The sequence below is a fragment of the Oncorhynchus gorbuscha genome, linkage group LG20 (assembly GCF_021184085.1).
Source record: "Oncorhynchus gorbuscha isolate QuinsamMale2020 ecotype Even-year linkage group LG20, OgorEven_v1.0, whole genome shotgun sequence".
In the NCBI taxonomy this organism is placed as follows: domain Eukaryota; kingdom Metazoa; phylum Chordata; class Actinopteri; order Salmoniformes; family Salmonidae; genus Oncorhynchus; species Oncorhynchus gorbuscha.
The window spans coordinates 25,968,028-25,992,967 of NC_060192.1; the positions used below are offsets into that span (position 1 = coordinate 25,968,028).

The 24,940-nt window shown below is 47.2% G+C and overlaps 1 protein-coding gene across 1 annotated transcript; it reads left to right on the plus strand.

The window, feature by feature from the left end:
- Positions 1–319: 319 nt before the first annotated feature.
- Positions 320–24,850, plus strand: LOC124007395 (sodium/potassium/calcium exchanger 3-like). Its single transcript, XM_046317909.1, has 17 exons — positions 320–912; positions 4,794–4,910; positions 15,914–15,990; positions 16,233–16,307; positions 17,347–17,431; positions 17,727–17,830; positions 18,039–18,113; positions 18,282–18,307; positions 18,463–18,516; positions 18,621–18,763; positions 18,949–19,115; positions 19,216–19,459; positions 20,616–20,782; positions 20,903–21,017; positions 21,129–21,241; positions 21,326–21,391; positions 22,301–24,850. The coding sequence occupies exons 1-17, from the start codon at positions 804–806 to the stop codon at positions 22,409–22,411; spliced, it is 1,848 nt and encodes a 615-aa protein (XP_046173865.1). The 5' UTR covers positions 320–803; the 3' UTR covers positions 22,412–24,850.
- The last annotated feature ends 90 nt before the right edge of the window (positions 24,851–24,940 follow it).

The following is a 24,940-nucleotide window of genomic DNA, read 5'->3' on the forward strand; positions in this document are numbered from 1 at the left end:
TGAGAGAGAGAGAGAGAGAGAGTTTCAGGTGATGTGTAGCAATGTGTGTGTGTGTGTGTGTGGGGGGGGTTGCTTTCTCCTTTTCAGATATAATGTCTGTGAAATGTTAAAACCGGGCCAACTTTGCATGTTGCCAAACACATCACTCTTGTTGTTTGACTACCGTAGCACAGTAGTAGCCTTGGCCTAAAATTCATAGCTCATGAAGAATTTCTATCACTATGTTCAGATGACAAATTGCCACACTGGTTGCTTGAGGATATAGGCTATCTTAGAAAATTGGCTCAGCACAGTCTGTTAGGATTTTGTTTTGTTGCACTCTATGCATTGAATGACGCCGAGCATGTCGCCGCCTAGTGGCGCACACGAACACAGCGCACAACACGACGACCGACACGATTTCACAACCAGAGTGGTAATAGTGTCAAGGCAGAAAGACCGTACCGCTACCCAGCCCCTCAACTCTCGTGTTTGTACCGGATTCTGCTGTCGCCGACCTTTCAATCTGTCTACTGATCTGAAGGCTGTAAATGCTGTCATCACTTCTGCATCCACCTACTCCTCTTGTGTAATCTTGTGTGATCTCAAGGCATGGATGTCACGGTGCGCCTTGGCAGGATAAAATATTGTAATCCGAATTGAGTAGGCTACAGTCTGCGAGGATTTAGCACTGGTTTACACAATCAACTAACTTGACATTCAAGTTAAAGTGTAGCCTAGTGCAATTAAGCTGTGAAAAGTGGAAACCGACCTGACCGTAACTGCAACGGATATGTTTTGACTGGTGAGGGTCCGATTTCGGAATGAAGGCGGCTGTACAGACAGGGAGACGGCGGCCCTTCCAGCGGTTCTGCTGCTGTGGAGTTGGGCTTCTCGCGGTCATTTGGCTCGCACAGGTCGCGCACGTGACAGGTGAGCGTTTCCACAAGGAATAATGATGGGTACATTTTGCATAATGTCAATTAACGTATATTATTGCTTGTAAATGTGGGGTGTTTTTTAGCATTACATATGTTTTACTATTCCTTTTGAAGTTGAAAACATTTTAGGACATGTTTATATCTTCACCGATTGTATTATAATACCTAAGGGTGGAAATGATCGATCTGTCAGCTCATTCACATTCTCCATTAATTAAATTTACAATTAAATACTGCCATCGGCTAAATATCCAATATTATTTAATTTCTCGCAAAATAATCATTATGTAACCATATTGATAATAGGCTGTATGGGATGAAAGAGAGAGATTTGGAGCCAACAGACTGTATGATCCCCTCCCATGTCCCATCCCCCAATATTCAGCACCTAGATTGTGCGTCACATTGAACCTTCAGCATCATTTTTTTGTTAACCCTTATTTTACCAGGTAAATTGACTGAGAACACATTCTCATTTATAGCAATGACCTGGTGACTAATTACAGGGGATGAATGAGCCAGTTGGAAGCTGGGGATGATTAGGTGGCCATGATGGTCAGATTGGGAATTTAGCCAGGACACCAGGGTTAACATCACTACTCTGATGATAAGTGCCATGGGATCTTTAGTGAGCACAGAAGTCAGGACACCAATTTAACATCACATCCAATAAACAACACCCTACACCAGGCAATGTCCCCAATCACTGCTCTGGGATCTTTTTTGTGTCTGTTTTATCCTCCAACTCTACTTCCAGCAGCATTTGGTCTCCCATCCAGGGACCAACCAGGACTGACCCTGCTTAGCTTCAGAGGCAAGCAGTGGGATGCAGGGTGGTATGCTGCTGGCATCACCCCCCTGCTCGAGCCTGGTATCCTCACAGAACCTCTCATCTCAGGCAATCACCTGCACAGAACCTTCTAGAGTCGAACCAATTACTCTGAGGGAACCTAGAGAATACATATCCCTATCAAGCATTGCATTAAGTAACATGAAGACGGATGATTGGAATTGCACCACAGTGAGAAAATAGATAAGCATATAAACTGTGTGTAAAGGGATGAGTGTATGAACTTAAGAGAACATTGATGACATGCAGTTATTCATATCCTTTGTGTGAACAGCGCATGGTCAACATCTTGCCCAATGGTACTCAACTCTTACACTACAAGGTCCAGAGACTGCTGGTTGTCTGTTCATCCTGATGATGAATTGCACACGCCTGGTGTTCCAGGCCTAATTCAGTCCCTTATTAGAGGGGAACAATGAAAAAAAGGCAGTGGAACTGGCTTCGAGGTCCAGAGTTGAGTTTGAGGGATCTAGCCTTTAGGGGCCCTATTCTCTACAGACCTGGTTCTACTGCTCTAGATCTCCTGGTTTCCTCTCGGAGGATGGATTCAAATACTCAGCTATGAAACAACAGATGGTCAGGTAAAATGATTTAATCAAGAGGTGTGTGTGTGTGTGTGTGTGTGTGTGTGTGTGTGTGTGTGTGTGTGTGTGTGTGTGTGTGTGTGTGTGTGTGTGTGTGTGTGTGTGTGTGTGTGTGTGTGTGTGTGTGTGTGTGTGTGTGTGTGTGTGTGTGTGTGTGTGTGTGTGAGAGATTGTGTGGGCCAGTCCTGTGATTTTCAGGTTGAGAGAGAGTACGAGTTCATGTAATGATTCATAGATTAAGCTATGACACAAACCTTCTGACAACCAGTGTTCTGATGTTTTTCATATTCTCCTTTAATAGCTGTCATATTCTTCAGTTTTCCCTACTAAACTTTCACTATCTCATAACTACCATCACTGTTGAGAGCTGGTTAAGAGCTTGTAAGTAAGCATTTCACGGTAAGGTCTACTACACATGTTGTATTCAGCATTTCACGGTAAGGTCTACTACACATGTTGTATTCAGCATTTCACGGTAAGGTCTACTACACATGTTGTATTCAGCATTTCACGGTAAGGTCTACTACACATGTTGTATTCAGCATTTCACGGTAAGGTCTACTACACATGTTGTATTCAGCATTTCACGGTAAGGTCTACTACACATGTTGTATTCAGCATTTCACGGTAAGGTCTACTACACATGTTGTATTTGGCGCATGTGACAAAGTTTGATGTGATGCATTTAACCCATATATTAACTAATAGGCCTAATCTTGGGGGAAAATATGAACAATTATTTAATGTATGTAATGGCAAACGGCAAGATGTGTATTACTGTATAAATGTATTGATTTGCCATGTTCACCATACGGCATCATTCTAGTGGCAGGCCTACTAGTCGCTATAGTAGAGCAATTGTTCTTGAAGGCTTTTTCATTGATTGCCAGTTCCAGCTTAGTTCGAGGCTTGACCATGCAGATGCAGGATCTTAATTTGAGCCAGTTTGATAAAGCAGGAAAATCATCCTGCAGAAACAGGAAATGTGAACTGTTATGTGGATTATAATGAATTAACATTTTTGTAGGGGTTGATACATTTTTCCTTAGGGCAAATAAAGTCTGCAATTGTAAAGTGGAAATTATAAACTTTTGAAGCCTTTTAAAACCTTGAATACACTGCACATTTAGATATCCTACTGTGCAGGAAAATTCTCAGCAACAATGCACCAGACAGATCATCTTGAGGAGTGAAACCCCACATCTTCTATAGAAAGAGACGAGACTCAGGCCAAAGTGTAGTCTTCGTCTGGGTCTGGGTTGGAGCCCTGTGTTCTGTGATGTGTGGCCATGTTGTGAGTGTGACAGAGGCCCATTTGAATTTCATATTACCCAGGTTCCTCTTGACAGCTCCACATGAAAGCCTCCACATCCCCACTCTCAGACCTAGTGCAACATGTTGATTGGACTGTAGAGTAAAACAAAGCGGTAAGTGATCATGAAACAGACTGGACACAGAGAGCGATCAAGCAACCTGAGTAGAGGGTAATGGCCCCCACCTGGCTGGCTGGCTCTGGTCTGGTCTGCTCTCTGGTCTGGTCTGCTCTACTCTGGTCTGCTCGGGCTCTGGTCTGCTCTGCTCTACTCTGGTCTGCTTGGGCTCTGGTCTGGTCTGACCCGCTCTGGTCTGGTCTACTCGGGCTCTGGTCTGATCTGCACATGTCTGCTCTGGTCTGGTCTACACAGGCTCTGGTCTGGTCTGCTCTACTCTGGTCTGCTCGGGCTCTGGTCTGGTCTGACCGGGCTCGGGCTCTGGTTTGCTCGGACTCTGGTCAGCTCTAATCCGCTCTGGTCTGGTCTACTCGGGCTCTGGTCTGATCTGCACATGTCTGCTCTGGTCTGGTCTACACGGGCTCTGGTCTGGTCTGCTCTACTCTGGTCTGCTCGGGCTCTGGTCTGGTCTGATCGGGCTCGGGCTCTGGTTTGCTCGGACTCTGGTCTGCTCTGGTCTGGTCTGCTCTGGTCTGATCTGCACATGTCTGCTCTGGTCTACTTTGCTCTGGACAGAGATCTCAGTGAGTGGCAGCAGTTATATATGTGTTTCAGGAGACAATGACACAGATACAGTACATCAGTGGAGGTCCTCACTGTTGATGCTGTCCTTCCATATATAGTGGTTAATAGCGGATGTCCAAATAAAGAGATAGGCTATCAACAGAGAGATACGGTACAGGGATTTACTCCGTGAGGAGATTGCAGTGCTGACATGATGAATGGCTTATGAGTGTGCTCATAAAAGATGACATGATCTCCTCTGCTGACTCTCTCCGGTTGCTTCCTCAAGACTGTATTTTTATTATCTGTAACATCTGCACTAAAACACAAAGCCTTTCGATGTTGTGTCCAATAAGATAGTGTTTTGTCTTTGGACCGGTCTTTTGATGAGTCTCAGTGCAATAAAATACACAAATTACAAATCAGTTGACTTACATTTCAATAGAGCCGGAGTCGTCTGGGTCTCAGCCAGAAGAGGGGGGTGTTCCAGTTCGTTCCAGACGCAGGCTGATGCAGGAGGAGTGGACAGAAGACAACCAGACACTGGACCTTCCTAGACCAGGTGAGTCAGCCTCACAGCCCCAAACATCTCTCCCACCTCAACCTCCACTGAAGGACCCTGATCCCCATTCTAGACAAAAGTGTATGTTCCCTACCATGTCCTCTGGCACACAGCTTTATATGATTGTCTCCTCAGAGAATAGCAGCTGACAGGGACCATTCAAACTGTATAGTATCTCTGTACTCAATAGTCTTCTCCTTCGCGTTAGCTGAATAAGTACAGGAATAGGAGTATAGGAGCCCTACAAGTATAGGAGCCCTACAAGTCCTGAAGACACATCGATGCACAAACTGTCTGTTGACTAAATATTTATTTCCCAAACTGTGTGGAACACTTGAGGGGGCTCCAGGAGTGTCTAAGATGTGTAGATGTGACTTAGTGTGTTAATGTGTGTGTGTGTTTTGGGAAGGCGGTTAGTGCTGTGTGTATATGCTGGTGAACCTTGGCTCTCCTCTGCGGGTTAACTGAAAAGGTCATGTGGGCCGAAGCTGCAGTGCAGTGGTTGTCAGGAATCGGTGCTCTGTAAACTGTGCGTCTCAAACTTGGCTGCCGGGCCAGAGGAAAGGTTCTGTCTGGAGGGGTTAGAGCGCCATGCCAGACTTGCAATGGAAGAATCAAGGAAATATATAAACAGTAAGTAAACACAGTGGAGGACATGGGGTAGAAGACAGCGAGGGAGATCTCTGCAGCAGGACGACAGGACTGAGCAATGCACGGTGTAGTGATTTCAGTCTGCGATATGAAAATGTATGAACTGCATTAGACACCACTATCTCCCTGACCTGCCACAATCGTTCTAGATTTACACATGGCAGAGGAGAACTATTAATGCAATATGTGCACCTGCAACACCAATAAAGCAAGCACTTGATGTGTGGTCTTTCTGTTACAAACAGACCTCCCTCAGTATCTTTGACAAGGACACAACTCCCTTATGAGTCATAAGGTAAATACAGGTTGTAAAACAAGAGGCTGATGGATCTGTGGGCAGGTAGATGACATTAGGTCTTTCAGAGCTGCACTACTCCTAGGCTACAGAGCACAGGGCAGGCTACTCATCTTTATCTTCACGTAAATCCCCTATTCACTGTAACTGCTAATGATTACATAATCCAAACGGCCAGCTCAGACAGACCTCTAGGAATATTATCTTGGGGATAGCGGAAGTGAGGTTTCAGTACCCCCTACCACTTATCTGCCGCGGTTTTCCCGTCTATTGCTATATCTCACTTTATTTTATCTCTCTCAATCGCTCGCTCTCTTTCTCTCTCCGTCCCCCCGCTGTATAACGAGATGGAGATGGCAGCGTCTGGCTTCAGTCGAGAACCCTTTGAGGCCAGCGTTGCTAAGCAACTGAATGCTACATTTTGAAACCCAGATAATTCTGTCTTTCAAGCATTCAAAGTGCCGAGGCAGAATGAACAACCAGATCGAGCTAAAAATAGACCAGGGGAAGATAAGCCCATGCATTTTAATAAGGGCTCTATTCAATCCGTATCGTGTAAGTTCAGCGTTACAGTGTGATTGACATATAAAGACAATGTTCCCGTATCAGTGGAGACGGTATTCATGGTACATGCTGCAGATGTTGGCTCAGTCGGAAATTACCTTTACATTTTTATTGTGCTCTCTGCAACGTTTCAACGATCCAGATCGAATAAATAACGATGGCTTGTGTTTTTTATGCATTAGTTTTATTCGGCAAGCAACAGAGCCAGTCGGTTTGAGGATTATTTTTCCACAGAGATATTTTAGTGGCTGCAGGAGAGAACTGAAAAAGAGAATCTGATAGATACTCGAATGATATTTATTTTCACAAGACCTTGAGTTTTGTCAGGGTAGTAATTTATTATGGCTGTCAAATAAAGCAAATGGGCACTAAATGCAACCATTAAACATGGGAGTAGTTGTGTTTTTGTCTGAAGTCTTTGTAAATTGGGGAGAATATCCTTAGCTCCCATCCCGTCTCTCTAGAACCCTTGTTCTCTCTGAGTTCCCATTGGTTCCTGATGATGACTTAAAGGTCCTAGGTTAAGGATGGAGATCACTCACCGACTGCTCTGTGTGTGGTTGTACCGAAAATGTGGCTCACAGCTACCCGTCTTCATTTCAGATAGGGTATTAGTGGTGGAATTCTAATTGTTTTACTGCAGCAGTTTCCTTTGTTTCCCAGGCCACCAACATAACATTGAGACTTGACGCTTTAAGACGATGGATAGTTCCATATGATGTGTCTGAACAGGTGGAGTAATCTCCTGTGGGGGACTAAAGCTTATTGATTGTTCTCCCACTGTAGGTCTCCTGAGGATTTTTCAAATGATTTCAGCCAGTGTTTTGTCAGATAAAGGTTATTGAGGTTTGGTGAGATTTGTGTGGTTGGATTGGCTTTGACTATTTTTGCTCTTGTCGGCCTTTCGTAACTATGTCATAAAATCTAAGAAATGTTTTGATTCAGGATCAAAAATGCAAGGTTGTTGTAGTGAGGACCTCCCAAGTGGTGCAGCGGTCTAAGGCACTGCATCGCAGTGCTTGAGGCATCACTACAGCCCCGGATTCAATCCCAGGCTCTGTTACAGCCGGCCGTGACCTGGAGACACATGAGGCGGCACACAATTGGCCCAGTGTCGTCCGGGTTAGGGGAGGGTTTGGCCGGTCGGGATTTCCCATCGTGCTCTAGCGACTCCTTGTGGCGGGCCAGGCGCCTGCAAGCTGACAACAGTCACCAGTTGTACGGTGTTTCCTCTGACACATTGGTGCGGCTGGCTTCCGGGTTAATTGAGCAATGTGTCAACAAGCAGTGCAGATTGACCCCTTCACCTCTCCTGAGTCTGTATGTGAGTTGCCGTGATGGGACAAGACTGTAACTACCAATTGGATACCACGAAAAAGGGGTTTAAAAAAAGGTTGTTGTAGTGGTTTCAGTCTATGTAGTGGTGCTGTTTCTGTTGGTGCGTGAGACTACTTTGCTCTGTGTTTCACTCAATACCTTAGCTTGACTCCAAGATACCCTGCAGCTTTTTCAATCAATAACATCTCTTTATTTCCTTCCCTCTGCCTGCCATTCGGTCACACTCTTAAGTCCCTTGCGGCAGAGTGACTCAAGTGGAGATCATCTCACAGCTTTAGCGGTTTAATTTAGTTGGGGGTTCACTTTTAATCCAGACTGATATGGCATTAGACACACACTCAAGCATACTTATGGGTTCGCACACACGCAGGAACACACACATATTACATCACATGTCCATTTTGAACCCTTCTCTAGTTACTTGATTGGATCAGCAATGAAATGAAATAAGATCAAGCCCATTCACAGTGTGAATAATGATAAGATCTAGTGTCTCAGAGAGAGATCTATGCAGGTTTGCATTTATTGTCATGAATCTTGCCCTTGAGGCAGCTCTTGCAGAGGGGTCACTAGCTGTCATAGTCACTAAATCACAAAATCTGATTTAAACCTAAGTCCTGTGACAAAAGCCTAGTAAAGGGAACAGAGGATGAGCATCCTCACAAATACAATTCCTAGCCAACACTGTCTCGTATGCTTTCGCTCTCTCAGACCTCTCCTGAGGGTTGGCAAGGAAAAATACATATTTTTAGAAATTTCTTTCCAGAGCTGCCTATCATTTCTCTTTTTTTCATATTTCATAAGCCAATACCATGGTAAACACACATTCCCCTCCCTCCCCCTTTCTCACCATTCGCTCAGCCGTCATTGGCTTACCACTGCCGCCCGTCAACAAACTACAGTCCCCAGGGAGAGGGTCTCCATGGCAACTGCTTTCACCGAAGCAACCCATCAAAACGTTCATCTGAGACGCATGTTTCAGCACGGCATTTGCATAGACACGTTCAACTGGGGCCTTGTGTATTGGGGCTACATGTCCCAGGGACCTGGGGAAGGATCCAGATCTGGCCTGCTTTCCAAAACACAGCTATAGGATAAGGACAACAGAAAATGATAATAATACCACAACTACAGCACAGATGTCCTCACACTGATAACATGCAGATGTGTACCCACGTTCTTTAGTGAGATGCTGTCTCACTCTTTCTTATGACAATCTGACAGAAAGTTGACATACTAAGCTGGGATGGTTTAGTGAACAGGTCCTGCCCCAGTGCAACAGCTGGTCAGAAAATAAAATAATCTCCTTTCCCCACAGTTCTCTGGGAGGTGGAAGTACAAGCCGAGCAGAGGCAGAGAGAGGGAACTTCACCCTCTGAGGCTCAGATTCAGAATGTTGATTACATCGCTAGATGTACATTAGATAACCATATGTTGTACACATACACAGTATAGAAGGGCATTGTATAGAAGCACACTGTCATCCTACAAATCTCTAGACCATATGGCACCCTCTCCTCTCTGCCTCACACTACAGATTCAAGGATCAAAATCGAATAGCCTTGATCACATGAGAGGTGTGCTCTTCTAATCTACAGGGAGAAGCTTCAGGATGGCATGCTGTCATAGAATCACAGCACAGCTGATGGCGTGTAGTGGGCATACTGTGTAGTATATGTCATGAAGCCTATGTTTGGTGGTGTGTGTCATACATCATGTGATGTGTAGCATGTATATTATAGGAAGTGTGTTTGGTGTAGAATGAGTCGTGCAGCATGCGTCAGACAGCGTGCATTGTGGGACTGGCTGTATAGGCTACCCAGGGCTGCCTGTCTCAAAGCAGCAGGTCTATTAATAGGTTTGGGCTCCCCAGTTGTTAAAGTTCATTTTCCCCTGCGTCTGAGTACTGATTTAGCAGCAGTGCCCTGTGCTCTCTAGGCTGCAGCCTCCTCTCCTCTGCTCGTCGTGCTGGGGGGAACTGAGGGGAAGCTTTCACTAACACTCTCACATACGCCTGAGGACTGGAGGAGCAGGAACCAGCTGTTCCACACACCTCCTCATCAGAGCTCTGCTCCTCTGCTCCTCTGTCTCTACACGGCCCAGGGGGGCAGCATCTGCTAGCCTGTACAGGTGTCTGGCTGCGTGGAGGGAGCAATTCCATAGGAGATCAGTTATTAGATTGCTGTGTGTCAGGCGGATAAGTATGGTTTCTTGGAGTCTGAGCCAGATCCTGACACTTAGCTGCAGCAATTCCTTTCGGACTGTTGAGGAACAAACCTTCAAGGTGCCTCCTTCAGCTATATACTGTCAAAGACTCCAGTTACCCAAGTCATAGACTTTGTTTTTACACTGCTGCTACTCGCTGTTTATTATCTATGCATATTGACTCGGTACCGGTGCCCCCTGTATATAGCCTTATTATTGTTATTTTATTGTGTTACTTTTGGGATTTTTTACTTTAGTTTATTTGGTAAATATTGTCTTAACTATATTTTCTTAAAACTGCATTGTTGGTTAAGGGCTTGTAAGTAACCATTTCACGGTAAAGTCGAAAACTGGTGTATTCGGCACATGTGACAAATGCAATTACATTTGATATAGCATTGTATTCCTTCAGAAAGGATTGGACCTGGAAAGCAATTTGGTGAAATTGTCATTAATTCTTCCAGAAGGCCTGCTGTGTTATTACGATGCGTGTATCTGTCCTTTATCATAAGAAGGATGATGATCCAGGGACAGGAAAGCAATGTCATTACAAACCAATGTGGCAGCTTGATGACGCTGTTCTGCTTTTGGTCTTGAGCGGCATGACATCCATTTTGTCAGATTAGCGCAAGACTCTGAATTCCTTCCCCCTCTGCTGTTGTTGTTGACTATCCTTTTCCACCTCCATCCCCCCCCCCTCTCTCTCTCTCTCCTTCCCCCTCTGCTGTTGTTGTTGACTATCCTTTTCCACCTCCATTCCCCCTCTCTCTCTCTCTCTCTCTTCCCCCTCTGCTGTTGTTGTTGACTATCCTTTTCCACCTCCATTCCCCCCCCTCTCTCTCTCTCTCTCTTCCCCCTCTGCTGTTGTTGTTGACTATCCTTTTCCACCTCCATTCCCCCCTCTCTCTCTCTCTCTCCTTCCCCCTCTGCTGTTGTTGTTGACTATCCTTTTCCACCTCCATTCCCCCCTCTCTCTCTCTCCTTCCCCCTCTGCTGTTGTTGTTGACTATCCTTTTCCACCTCCATTCCCCCTCTCTCTCTCCTTCCCCCTCTGCTGTTGTTGTTGACTATCCTTTTCCACTTCCATCCCCCCTCTCTCTCTCTCTCTCCTTCCCCCTCTGCTGTTGTTGTTGACTATCCTTTTCCACCTCCACCCCCCCTCTCTCTCTCCTTCCCCCTCTGCTGTTGTTGTTGACTATCCTTTTCCACCTCCATTCCCCCCCCTCTCTCTCTCTTCCCCCTCTGCTGTTGTTGTTGACTATCCTTTTCCACCTCCACCCCCCCTCTCTCTCTCTCCTTCCCCCTCTGCTGTTGTTGTTGACTATCCTTTTCCACCTCCACCCCCCCTCTCTCTCTCTCCTTCCCCTCTGCTGTTGTTGTTGACTATCCTTTTCCACCTCCATTCCCCCCTCTCTCTCTCTCCCTTCCCCCTCTGCTGTTGTTGTTGACTATCCTTTTCCACCTCCATTCCCCCCTCTCTCTCCTTCCCCCTCTGCTGTTGTTGTTGACTATCCTTTTCCACCTCCATTCCCCCCACCCTCTCTCTCTCTCTTCCCCCTCTGCTGTTGTTGTTGACTATCCTTTTCCACCTCCATTCCCCCTCTCTCTCTCCTTCCCCCTCTGCTGTTGTTGTTGACTATCCTTTTCCACCTCCACCCCCCTCTCTCTCTCTCTTTCCCCCTCTGCTGTTGTTGTTGTTGACTATCCTTTTCCACCTCCACCCCCCTCTCTCTCTCCTTCCTCCTCTGCTGTTGTTGTTGACTATCCTTTTCCACCTCCATTCCCCCCTCTCTCTCTCTCCCTTCCCCCACTGCTGTTGTTGTTGACTATCCTTTTCCACCTCCATATCCCCCCCCCCTCTGCTGTTGTTGTTGACTATCCTTTTCCACCTCCACCCCCCTCTGCTGTTGTTGTTGACTATCCTTTTCCACTTCCATCCCCCCTCTCTCTCCTTCCCCCTCTGCTGTTGTTGTTGACTATCCTTTTCCACCTCCATTCCCCCCTCTCTCTCTCTCTCTCTCCTTCCCCCTCTGCTGTTGTTGTTGACTATCCTTTTCCACCTCCATTCCCCCCTCTCTCTCTCTCCTTCCCCCTCTGCTGTTGTTGTTGACTATCCTTTTCCACCTCCATTCCCCCCCTCTCTCTCTCCTTCCCACTCTGCTGTTGTTGACTATCCTTTTCCACCTCCATCTCCCCCTCTCTCTCTCCCCCCCTCTCTCTCCTTCCCCTCTGTTGTTGTTTGTTGACTATCCTTTTCCACCCCCCCCCCCCTCTCTCTCTCCTTCCCCTCTGCTGTTGTTGTTGACTATCCTTTTCCACCTCCATTCTCCCCCTCTCTCTCTCTCTCTTCCCCCTCTGCCGTTGTTGTTGACTATCCTTTTCCACCTCCATCCCCCCTCTCTCTCTTCCCTTCCCCCTCTCTCTCCTTTTCCCCCCATCTCTCTCTCTCTTCCCCCTCTGCTGTTGTTGTTGACTATCCTTTTCCACCTCCATTCCCCCCTCTCTCTCCTTCCCCCTGCTGTTGTTGTTGACTATCCTTTTCCACCTCCATTCTCCCCCCTCTCTCCTCCTCCCCACCCCCTCTCTCTCTCCTTCCCCCTCTGTTGTTGTAGTTGACTATCCTCTTCCACCCCCCCCTCTCCCCCCTCTCTCTCTCTCCTTCCCCCTCTGCTGTTGTTGTTGACTATCCTTTTCCACCTCCATTCTCCCCCCTCTCACTCTCCCCTCTCTCTCTCTCCTTCCCCCTCTGCCGTTGTTGTTGACTATCCTTTTCCACCTCCATTCTCCCCCCTCTCACTCTCTCCCCTCTCTCTTTTCTCCCCTCCCCCTGCTGTTGTTGTTGACTATCCTTTTCCACCTCCATTCTCCCCCCCCTCTCTCTCTCTCCTTCCCCCTCTGCCGTTGTTGTTGACTATCCTTTTCCACCTCCATCCCCCCCTCTCTCCTTCCCCCTCTCTCCCCCCCCTCTCTCTCTCTTCCCCCTCTGCTGTTGTTGTTGACTATCCTTTTCCACCTCCATTCCCCCTCTCTCTCTCCTTCCCCTCTGCTGTTGTTGACTATCCTTTTCCACCTCCATTCTCCCCCCTCTCTCTCCTCCCCACCCCCTCTCTCTCCTTCCCCTCTGTTGTTGTAGTTGACTATCCTCTTCCACCCCCCTCTCCCCCTCTCTCTCTCTCCTTCCCCCTCTGCTGTTGTTGTTGACTATCCTTTTCCACCTCCATTCTCCCCCTCTCACTCTCTCCCCTCTCTCTCTCTCCTTCCCCCTCTGCTGTTGTTGTTGACTATCCTTTTCCACCTCCATTCCCCCTCTCTCTCTGTTGTTGTTTGACTATCCTTTTCCACCTCCACCCCCCCCTCTGCTGTTGTTGTTGACTATCCTTTTCCACTTCCACCTCCACCCCCCTCTCTCTCCTTCCCCCACTGCTGTTGTTGTTGACTATCCTTTTCCACCTCCATTCCCCCTCTCTCTCTCTCTCCTTCCCCCTCTGCTGTTGTTGTTGACTATCCTTTTCCACCTCCATCCCCCTCTCTCTCTCTCTCCTTCCCCCTCTGCTGTTGTTGTTGACTATCCTTTTCCACCTCCATTCCCCCCTCTCTCTCTCTCTCCTTCCCCCTCTGCTGTTGTTGTTGACTATCCTTTTCCACCTCCATCCCCCCTCTCTCTCTCTCTCCTTCCCCCTCTGCTGTTGTTGTTGACTATCCTTTTCCACCTCCATTCCCCCTCTCTCTCTCTCTCCTTCCCCCTCTGCTGTTGTTGTTGACTATCCTTTTCCACCTCCATCCCCCCTCTCTCTCTCTCTCCTTCCCCCTCTGCTGTTGTTGTTGACTATCCTTTTCCACCTCCATTCCCCCTCTCTCTCTCTCTCCTTCCCCCTCTGCTGTTGTTGACTATCCTTTTCCACCTCCACCCCCCTCTCTCTCTCTCTCCTTCCCCCTCTGCTGTTGTTGTTGACTATCCTTTTCCACCTCCACCCCCCTCTCTCTCTCCTTCCCCCTCTGCTGTTGTTGACTATCCTTTTCCACTTCCACCTCCATTCCCCCCTCTCTCTCCTTCCCCCACTGCTGTTGTTGTTGACTATCCTTTTCCACCTCCATTCCCCTCCTCTCTCTCCCCTCTCTCTCCTCCTTCCCCTCTGCTGTTGTTGTTGACTATCCTTTTCCACCTCCACCCCCCTCTCTCTCTCTCTCCTTCCCCCTCTGTTGTTGTTGTTGACTATCCTTTTCCACCCCCCTCTCTCTCTCTCTCCTTCCCCCTCTGCTGTTGTTGACTATCCTTTTCCACCTCCACCCCCCTCTCTCTCCTCCCCCCTCTCTCCCTCCCCCCTCTCTCTCCTTCCCCCTCTGCCGTTGTTGTTGACTATCCTTTTCCACCTCCATACCCCCCTCTCTCTCTCTCCTTCCCCCTCTGTTGTTGTTGTTGACTATCCTTTTCCACCTCCATCCCCCCCCTCTCTCTCTCTCTCTCCTTCCCCCTCTGCTGTTGTTGACTATCCTTTTCCACCTCCACCCCCCTCTCTCTCCCCCCCTCTCTCTCTCTCCCCTCTCTCTCTCTCTCCTTCCCCCTCTGCTGTTGTTGACTATCCTTTTCCACCTCCATTCTCCCCCCTCCTCTCCCCCCCCTCTCTCTCCTTCCCCCTCTGCTGTTGTTGACTATCCTTTTCCACCTCCATTCTCCCCCTCTCTCTCTCTCCTCCCCCTCTCTCTCTCCTCCCCTCTCTCTCTCCTTCCCCCTCTGCCGTTGTTGTTGACTATCCTTTTCCACCTCCATTCCCCCCTCTCTCTCCTCCCCCCTCTCTCCTTTCCCCCCTCTCTCTCTCCTTCCCCCTCTGCTGTTGTTGTTGACTATCCTTTTCCACCTCCACCCCCTCTCTCTCTCCCCCCTCTCTCCCTCCCCCTCTCTCTCTCCTTCCCCCTCTGCTGTTGTTGACTATCCTTTTCCACCTCCACCCCCCTCTCTCTCTCTCCTTCCCCCTCTGCTGTTGTTGTTGACTATCCTTTTCCACCTCCACCCCCTCTCTCTCTCTCCCTCTCTCTCTCCTCCCCCCTCTCTCTCTCCTTCCCCCTCTGCCGTTGTTGTTGACTATCCTTTTCCACCTCCACCCCCCTCTCTCTCTCCCCCCTCTCTCTCTCCCCCCCCCTCTCTCTCCTTCCCCCTCTGCCGTTGTTGTTGACTATCCTTTTCCACCTCCACCCCCTCTCTCTCTCTCCCCCCCCTCTCTCTCTCCTCCCCCTCTCTCTCTCCTTCCCCCTCTGCCGTTGTTGTTGACTATCCTTTTCCACCTCCATTCTCCCCCTCTCTCTCCTTCCCCCTCTCTCTCCTTCCCCCTCTGCTGTTGTTGTTGACTATCCTTTTCCACCTCCATTCCCCCCTCTCTCTCTCCTTCCCCCTCTGCTGTTGTTGTTGACTATCCTTTTCCACCTCCATTCCCCCCCCTCTCTCTCCTTCCCCCTCTGTTGTTGTTGACTATCCTTTTCCACCTCCATTCTCCCCCCTCTCTCCTTCCCCCTCTGCTGTTGTTGTTGACTATCCTTTTCCACCTCCATTCCCCCCCTCTCCCCCTCTCTCTCCTTCCCCCTCTGCTGTTGTTGTTGACTATCCTTTTCCACCTCCATTCCCCCCTCTCCCCCCTCTCTCTCCTTCCCCTCTGTTGTTGTTGACTATCCTTTTCCACCTCCATTCCCCCCCTCTCTCCTTCCCTCTCTGCTGTTGTTGTTGACTATCCTTTTCCACCTCCACCCCCCTCTCTCTTCTTCCCCCCCTCTCTCTCTCCTTCCCCCTCTGCTGCTGTTGTTGACTATCCTTTTCCACCTCCACCCCCTCTCTCTCCTTCCCCCCTCTCTCCTTCCCCCTCTGCTGTTGTTGACTCTTTTCCACCTCCATTCTCCCCCCCCTCGATAGAGAGAGGTAGGATCTGTGTCTAACTGCGTTGTACTGTTCTCTCTCCCTGAGCCATCCATGAGTTTCCAGAAGACATCTTCACCAAGGAGGAGCTGAAAGGAGGAGCAGTGCTGTTACATGTGCTGTGTGTGAGTGTCCCATAACACACAACGCAGAAAACACACCTGTTTAACACACCTCACAAAACAACCATGATACCATGATACTGCAGTTTTGCAGCCACATCCATCTGTTCAGATGTTTCCTAATATCATTTATCTGCCAATCATAGTGAAGTACACCTGCCAAAATGAACTGAATAACTTAAACACTTCCTTATCACATCCTTACAGATTGTATCTCTATTTTCATCTCTCGCTGTATCTTTTAGGCTATCTACATGTTCTATGCTCTTGCTATTGTCTGTGATGACTACTTTGTCCCTTCCCTGGAGAAAATATCAGAGGTGAGAAAACCAACAAAACCAATTAACGTACAGGATACAGGGAGGTACAGGATACAGGGAGGTACAGGATACAGGGAGGTACAGGATACAGGGAGGTGCAGGATACAGGAAGGTACAGGATACAGGGAGGTACAGGATACAGGAAGGTACAGGATACAGGGAGGTACAGGATACAGGGAGGTACAGGATACAAGAAGGTACAGGATACAGGGAGGTACAGGATACAGGAAGGTACAGGATACAGGGAGGTACAGGATACAAGAAGGTACAGGATACAGTGAGGTACAGGATACAGGAAGGTACAGGATACAGGAAGGTACATGATACAGGAATGTACATGATACAGGAAGGTACAGGATACAGGGAGGTACAGGATATAGGAAGGTACAGGAAGGTACAGGATACAGGGAGGTACAGGATACAGGAAGGTACAGGATACAGGGAGGTACAGGATACAGGGAGGTACAGGATATAGGAAGGTACAGGAAGGTACAGGATACAGGGAGGTACAGGATACAGGAAGGTACAGGATACAGGGAGGTACAGGATACAGGAAGGTACAGGATACAGGGAGGTACAGGATACAGGGAGGTACAGGATATAGGAAGGTACAGGAAGGTACAGGATACAGGGAGGTACAGGATACAGGAAGGTACAGGATACAGGAAGGTACAGGATACAGGAAGGTACAGGATACAGGGAGGTACAGGATACAGGGAGGTACAGGATACAGGGAGGTACAGGATACAGGGAGGTACAGGATACAGGAAGGTACAGGATACAGGAAGGTACAGGATACAGGGAGGTACAGGATACAGGAAGGTACAGGATACAGGGAGGTACAGGATACAGGAAGAAGGAGGCACCATGTGCTGCTTTTTATCACTTTTTTATTACTACTTTTAGTTGACACATTTAAATATAAACTTTGTGCAAGACAGGCTGAAGAGGATTTCTGTTATCATGTATTTCTACAAAGACATCATGACCATGTATTATGATTGTGTGAGAATGTTCCCCTTGTCTCTGTCCCTGTCAGAACCTGCAGCTCAGTGAGGATGTGGCAGGGGCAACCTTCATGGCTGCAGGAAGCTCAGCACCAGAGCTCTTCACCTCTCTCATTGGTCAGTTCTTAATCACTCTGTATTTCACATCATACACACTATACATTATGCCCAACACTGACTGATACAAATGGCCAATAACTTTCACCATCTTGCCATGGATCTTCAAACCATCCAAATGAGCATGTTTGTGTATCATGTAATGCCACACATATCCATATGATGTCAGCAGAGTCAATATGAATAGTCTTTCATTCTACATCAACGTATAGAACACATTGAGATAACCGTTGGTTTCATCCACTAAAATGTCATTGTCACTACAGCCCCTCCCACACCTCTCTTTCCATCTCAGGTGTGTTCATCACTAAAGGAGACGTGGGGGTCGGCACCATCGTGGGCTCAGCGGTCTTCAACATCCTGGTCATCATTGGTGTTTGTGGCATCTTTGCGGGCCAGGTACAGACCTGCCAAAAACTACACACCTTATGGTCTTAACAGTGTAGCTAGCTATGGCTGAAGAGCTCATAAATACATGGAAACTTAATTTAGAAATGATTCTACACATGCACTGGCTGAGTGAACCTGAGGACTTCAACTTGATTTAGCTGTGTGTTGGTTGTCTGTTAGTGGAATCTCTCTCTGTGTGGCTCCTCCCCCTCTGCAGACGGTGGTTCTGACGTGGTGGTCTCTGTTCAGGGACTCCACCTACTACATCTTCTCTGTGCTGGCTCTCATCCTGGTGAGCCAGACAAGGGAGGGAGGAGGGGAAATTAAGACCACACAATCAGTATATAGTAGCTTACTTGTGCTCTACAATTACAGTGCTGTATAATCTGCCTGTACATAGTGAAATGATGGCATGAAATGCAGCTTTGACTATTTTAATGTGTTAACTTTCTCTTTGTAGGTTATATACGATGCAAAAGTTGTCTGGTGAGTTTTATCATGATTAATGCTGCCAAAGGTCTCAATGTTACACGTCAGAATTGTAAAAGTACAGTAAAATAGCAGTTTGCAGGTTTTAGGTGGTAGTTGAACTGTTTACTGGTTGTAGGTGGTAGTTGAGCCGCGTATTTCTCTGATTGTAGGTGGGAGGCCGTGCTCCTAATGACCATGTATGGAGTTTACATTCTTATCATGAAGTGAGTATGCTGAAACTCCTCTCACAAGAGTCCTCAAGCCACAGAGCATGTAGCTAGTGTCTGCTTGTGCTGTTTCTCATATGTCAGCTGTTTTGTGGTTTCAGGTTCAACTCCCAGATCAGGGGATGTGTGCAACGTCGGTTTGGGGGCCCGGGTCAGTGCTGCCTTGTCAGTGAGGGACTCAGAGACGAGGAGATGGCAGAGGACGGACTCACCTGTAACACCAACATGGTGCTGCTCAGGAAAGGTCTGTCTGGATTGGAGCTCCTTTCAGCTCTCACTGTCTGAGTGTTAGAAGCTGTGGCTGTTATTGATTTGTTGTTACATTACAAGTCTCACAGTGCATCATAACAACATCATCATGCATTATACCTGCCTGTTTGGCTTTAGGTAAAGTGTTACCCCTCTTCCCATCCCTCCCTCACCCTGCAGGACAGCCCCAGGGTCAGGAGTCTCCTCCGGTGGTGATGGTGGACGAGCTCCTGATCCTCAACCCCCACCAGCTGTCCTTCTCCGAGGCCGGCCTGCGCATAATGATCAGCCCCCACTTCTCCCCTCGCACCAGGCTCACCATGGCAGGCCGTGTGCTCATCAGTGAGGTATTGGACTCAAGACTGGAGGAACATCAACAAGGGGCTACATTAGCCACTATGGAGAACTAATGTGCACTCTCACACTCTCTCTCGCTTTCCTACACAGAGACAGAGGCTAATCAGGAGTCCCAACAGCCAGCTGGACGGGGAGGCCAGCCCAGTGGCAGGGGGCATCCCTCTGAAGGGGTTGGGCTCTGGAGGTCTGGAGAATGGGGGCAGTGTGGAGAAGCAGACCCCTGACGGGGCCAGGGTAGGGGATGCAGGGGGGGAGAAGCCAGGAGCGGAGGGCTGTCACGCTGAGGAAGAGGAGGATGATGATGATGGGCCATTCAGGCCTCTGCAGTGGCCAGGTGATATAACAAAATCTGAAAATACTCTGGATACATTCAGTAACATTATAAAATGTGGGGTAGGTGCAACGTAAGACAAAACCAATTACAAGGTTTTTGAAGTATCTCTAAGTGGCCACTCGCCTCTCCAAAGTGTGCACAGTTGCAACGCAATTTCAATGCACTTTTATCACTTTAAGGTGCTTTTTTTTTCTATCTTTCCTAGCTGTGAGAAACTAGAGCAAGCACACGTGTAGTAGTTGAATTTGGAACACAACCCTGCATCCCCGCCATCACACAATTACGGTTGTTGTTTACGCAATCCAAAAAAACGATCCATTGTAAATCGCAACCTGGGTCAGGTGGGCATGATTTGAAAGCGTGTTCTATTGACAACATGACTTAGTTAGGAAATCTGGTCTTGTTAGGCTGGTGTTAGGCTTTCACAAGGCCTAACAAAACAGATGGTAGTTTTGGTGCTCATAGAAAGGAGTCATGAGTACGGTCAGGTGCGTGTGCAGCAGTACATTTCCTTCCACATACTGTTCAGAAAAACCACGGGTATGACGGCGTGTATAATCTTGTAACTCTACATCCAGCATAGTGGTCATAAACGTTGACACGGTATTTGACATGAGTTTTAGGATTTGAAAATGATTTGCACATTTATTGAAAAAGTGCACATTTGGACTCGCAGGCGTTTGGATTGTTTGTCTTTGGCATCAACGCGGAATTTATTGTACTCCTCAACGCCTCATCTCTCAAAATACATTGAGTCATCGTAATATATACGGCATTTCCCTCACTTAGACAACAAAAAATGTGTAAAAGTTGCCCAATTAGCGGGAGTTATGGGGGCAACTCCTTGTCGTGCGCGGTGCTCAAGTTCAGAACAGCTGTCAGGCAAAACCCATTCAGAGCTGTGAAGCGCAGAGCCAGACCTCTGACATCGTGTATAACAAGTTACTGTACAGTCACTGCTTTCCAATTTTAGCGCTTATTAGTGCCCAAATCTGCCATTTTCAACCCGTATACATACGGGTACGAGTGTAAAGGGCTACAGACAATTTCCCTGACGTTCGCTGGAATTGCATTTGAGGAAAACAAAGTGGGTGTCGGCTCTGGTATGTTCTGGTCTGTGACCGACAGTATATTGTTGTTCATGTGTGTATGGCAGGGGGTTGCTGTGCGCGGGTCAAGTGGCTGATCTCGTGGCCCCTGGGCCTGCTGCTGTACTGCACTGTGCCTAACTGTGTGTACCCACGCTGGCACCGCTGGTTCATGGTCACCTTCGTGGCCTCCACCCTGTGGATAGCCATCTTCTCTTACCTCATGGTGTGGATGGTAAGGACCCACAGCAGAGCCGTAAGGTCATATTGGATGTTCCAGGAGTTGTAGGATAATATTGAGAGGGTGAGTGTGTGTGGTGTCTCTGTCTCTGATCTAGCTGTGTGTGCCCACCAGGTCACCATCATCAGCTACACACTAGACATCCCAGACTACATCATGGGCATCACCTTCCTGGCAGCGGGCACCAGTGTGCCAGACTGCATGGCCAGCCTCATTGTAGCTCGGCAAGGTACCCGTCATCCTCTCTTTTCAACTTCCTCTCATCTTCAGATTCCTGACCAGCCTCTTGACGTCCTGGTGGTGTAGTGTAGACTGCTTTACTCCCCCCCCCTCTCCTCAGGTATGGGGGACATGGCGGTGTCTAACTCCATTGGCAGTAATATCTTTGACATCCTGTTGGGGCTGGGTTTTCCCTGGGCTCTGCGCACTCTGGTGGTGGACAACGGATCATTGGTGGGTTCATTAAAACTCTCTCTCTCTTATGGACATTTAACAATCACCGACATCTGACCCCTCTCATCCTCCTCTTCCTCACAGGTTTACATCAATAACAAGGGCCTGGTGTATTCTGTCGTCCTGCTGCTGGCCTCTGTCTTCCTCACAGTAAGTGTGTGCGCATGCGTTCCTGTCACCATCAGTTACTGTTTCACTAGACATCTGGTTCTGAGCATCATTTAACCACATTACAGGCCATATGCCACACGCGTATCACAATTCTATTGGTGCTTCACTTTTTACAAGTCTTTTCTTACACACCACAAACACAGTATGATCATAGTTTTACTGGTATTGAAGGTTTTTACAAGATATTTGTTATGGACCACAAGCAGGATGCCGGCAGACGAGACAGAGTAGAGTACAGTCTTTCTGGAGCAGCGTGTGGTTCTGGTGTTATGATACTGATGGTTTGTACCATTGTTGCTACCACAGCTCCAACTAGTTGTCAGGGATTCAAGTTGTTGACCACTGTAGCATTTTTTAGCTTAGCCTAACTATAACCCTTTTCCTTACCTATACCTCCATCACCTAACCTGCCACATTAGTTCTGCTAACCTGCCAAGTTACTCCTAACCTGTCACATTAGTTCTGCTAACCTGCCACATTAGTTCTCCTAACCTGCCACATTAGTTCTCCTAACCTGCCACGTTAGTCGTAACCTGCCACATTAGTTCTCCTAACCTGCCACGTTAGTCGTAACCTGCCACATTAGTTCTCCTAACCTGCCACGTTAGTCGTAACCTGCCACATTAGTTCTCCTAACCTGCCACGTTAGTCGTAACCTGCCACGTTAGTTCTCCTAACCTGCTATTTAAACAAACCATCAGTATCACCATACCGGTGCTAGACAAGTTCATTGTGTGGCTCCATCTATTACGCAATCACCCAGTCATAGCCAAGCTATTCCTTTCTTTACCTCATGCAACTTTTCTTTCCCATTTCCATTAAACCCCTCTCCATCTGCCCATCCTCTGTTCTCTCTTCACCTCCCCCTCTTCCCTTCTTACCTCCCAGGTGATGAGTGTCCATCTGAACCACTGGAAGCTGGACCGCCGTCTGGGCCTGGGGCTGATATTACTCTATGCCATCTTCCTGCTCTGCTCCATCTTCTTTGGGCAGATGTGAGGCTGACGCTGGGGTCGAAGGTCAACCCTGATTTGCCTTCCTGTCAGCTGCCACGTCCAGGAGTCCTCTGTCTCCCTGACATACTCTGTCCTAAAGCCAAAAAAAACCCAGCCTCAGCTACATCGTGCTACAGTTAACATGTGATGTTCCACAATCAGGATATCCTTGGGTGACATTGTACACAAATACACACACACGTTTTACTATCCTTGTGGGGACCTAAAATTTTCCCTAACCCTAAATAGCCTATGTCCACAAGGGAGAATTTTCCTTGTGGGGATTTCCGGATAGTTAGCCAGTCAGTCTCTCTCTCACACACACACACACACACACACACACACACACACACACACACACACACACACACACACACACACACACACACACACACACACACACACACACACACACACACACACACACACACACACACACACACACACACACACACGTTGTGTTCTTCCATCCTTGTGGGGACCTAAAATACATTTCCATTCAAAACACTATTTTCCATAACTCCTAACCATAAACCACCAGCCCCTTACCCTAATTACAACCTTAATTGTAACCCTAAACATAAATCCTAAACGAGGGACAATTTTCCTTGTTTCACTTGTGTTGACTCTTGGGGATTTTAAGGTCCCCTCAAGGATAGAAGAACCTACACACACACGCACACACGCACACACACACACACGCACACACGCACACACACACACACACACACACACACACACACACACACACACACACACACACACACACACACACACACACACACACACACACACACACACACACACACACACACACACACACACACACACACACACACACACACACAGCAGTCTTTTCTATAGCACAAACCTTTTTCTTCCGAAGTTTGGTGTTTTAATACATAGCAACAACTAATGTTCAGCAGTGACCAATGGAAAAATAATACAGTAGACTAATCCTGGTTTCTTGACCTTACGTTCGGAACACCCGTGTCTGTTTAATGTATGCCCTAGCTGACATTGCCTTGTCGTGTGGTGATACAGTGTGTACATTTGTGCAAATGTGTAGCAGTGCTGGGGTACAGTGGAGCATAGAACTGTCAGTAAGGTACTATGAACGAAGCAATAAGAAAAATGGACGTTGTTAACGTGTCATAGATGTACAATAGAAGAAGTATTCGTAAGAGATGCAGATTGTGTGACTAGAATTTGTAAAGTGACTGACCAAGTTCCTCCAAAGAGGATTCATTAATCATGTTTTGCCTCATAACATGTACTGTTACAAACTATACAAACTAAGTAAATAATAGGCTAACGTGAAATGTATGATTTGATCATTTTTAGAAGTGTTATTACTATTGACGACATGTTTCTATGGGTGTCACAACCTTTGATATCATGCGTACGGGTCTGTTGTAATAGTTCACTACGTTTAGGGACGATCAGTGTTTGTATTACTGTACAATGATTATTAGGTCTACAAGACCATACTTTTTACTGTTTCTAAATGTTTACTAAATATTTTACATAGTTTTACAAAAAATGTATGTCAAACAGACTAGATTTGTGGTGTTTTTGATATAAGCACTAAATAATATATTCTTCCCGTGATATTTGTGAGAATATCATATGCTGTAACTGAAAAATGAAGTATATTTCTGTCACTTTGTAAAGTGACTCTAAATAAGACTGACACTTCAGATCAGCACAGTCCACCTATATCTGATGAAAGGAGAATAAGGTTATATTGAATTGTATCACTTTCTAAGCCACTATTCTATTTAAGCCAGCTAAGATCCTTTTTAGCACTGAACCTCCTTGATTTAGTATCTTTATTTATTATTCCCAAGAGATTTCATATATTTCTTTTGTCAAGTGCTTGTGATTACAATACTTAATGGTTTGCTCTGCAAAATAGTATATTCTCAAAAACGTATAGGTATTTATTTACAGCATGAATATGATTTCCTGAAATAATTTAGATTTCAGATCAGATCAAATGACAAACTTTTTGCCAAATGAAAGGATTGTAGAATACATTCTTTATGTGATCGGACTATTGCACTGAACAAAAACATAAATGCAACATGCAACCATTCCAAAGAATGTACTGAGTTACAGTTTATATAAGGAAATTGAAATAAATGCATTAGGCCCTAATCAATGGATTTCACATGACTGGGCAGGGGCACAGCCATGGGTGGGCCTGGGAGGACATAGGCCCAACCACTTGGGAGTCTGGCCCATCTACTGAGGAGCCAGCCCCAGCAAATCAGTATACGCTTTTCCCCACAAAAGAGCATTATTACAGACAGGAGTACTCCTCAGTTTCATCAGTTGTCTGGGTGGCTGGTCTCAGACGATCCTACAGGTGAAGAAGCCGGATGTGGAGGTCCTGGGCTGGCATGGTTACACGTGCTCTGCGGTTGTGAGGCCGGTTGGATGTACTGCCAAATTCTCTAAAACAACGATGGAGGTGGCTTATGGTAGAGAAATTAACATTAAATTCTCTGGCAACAGCTCTGGTGGACAT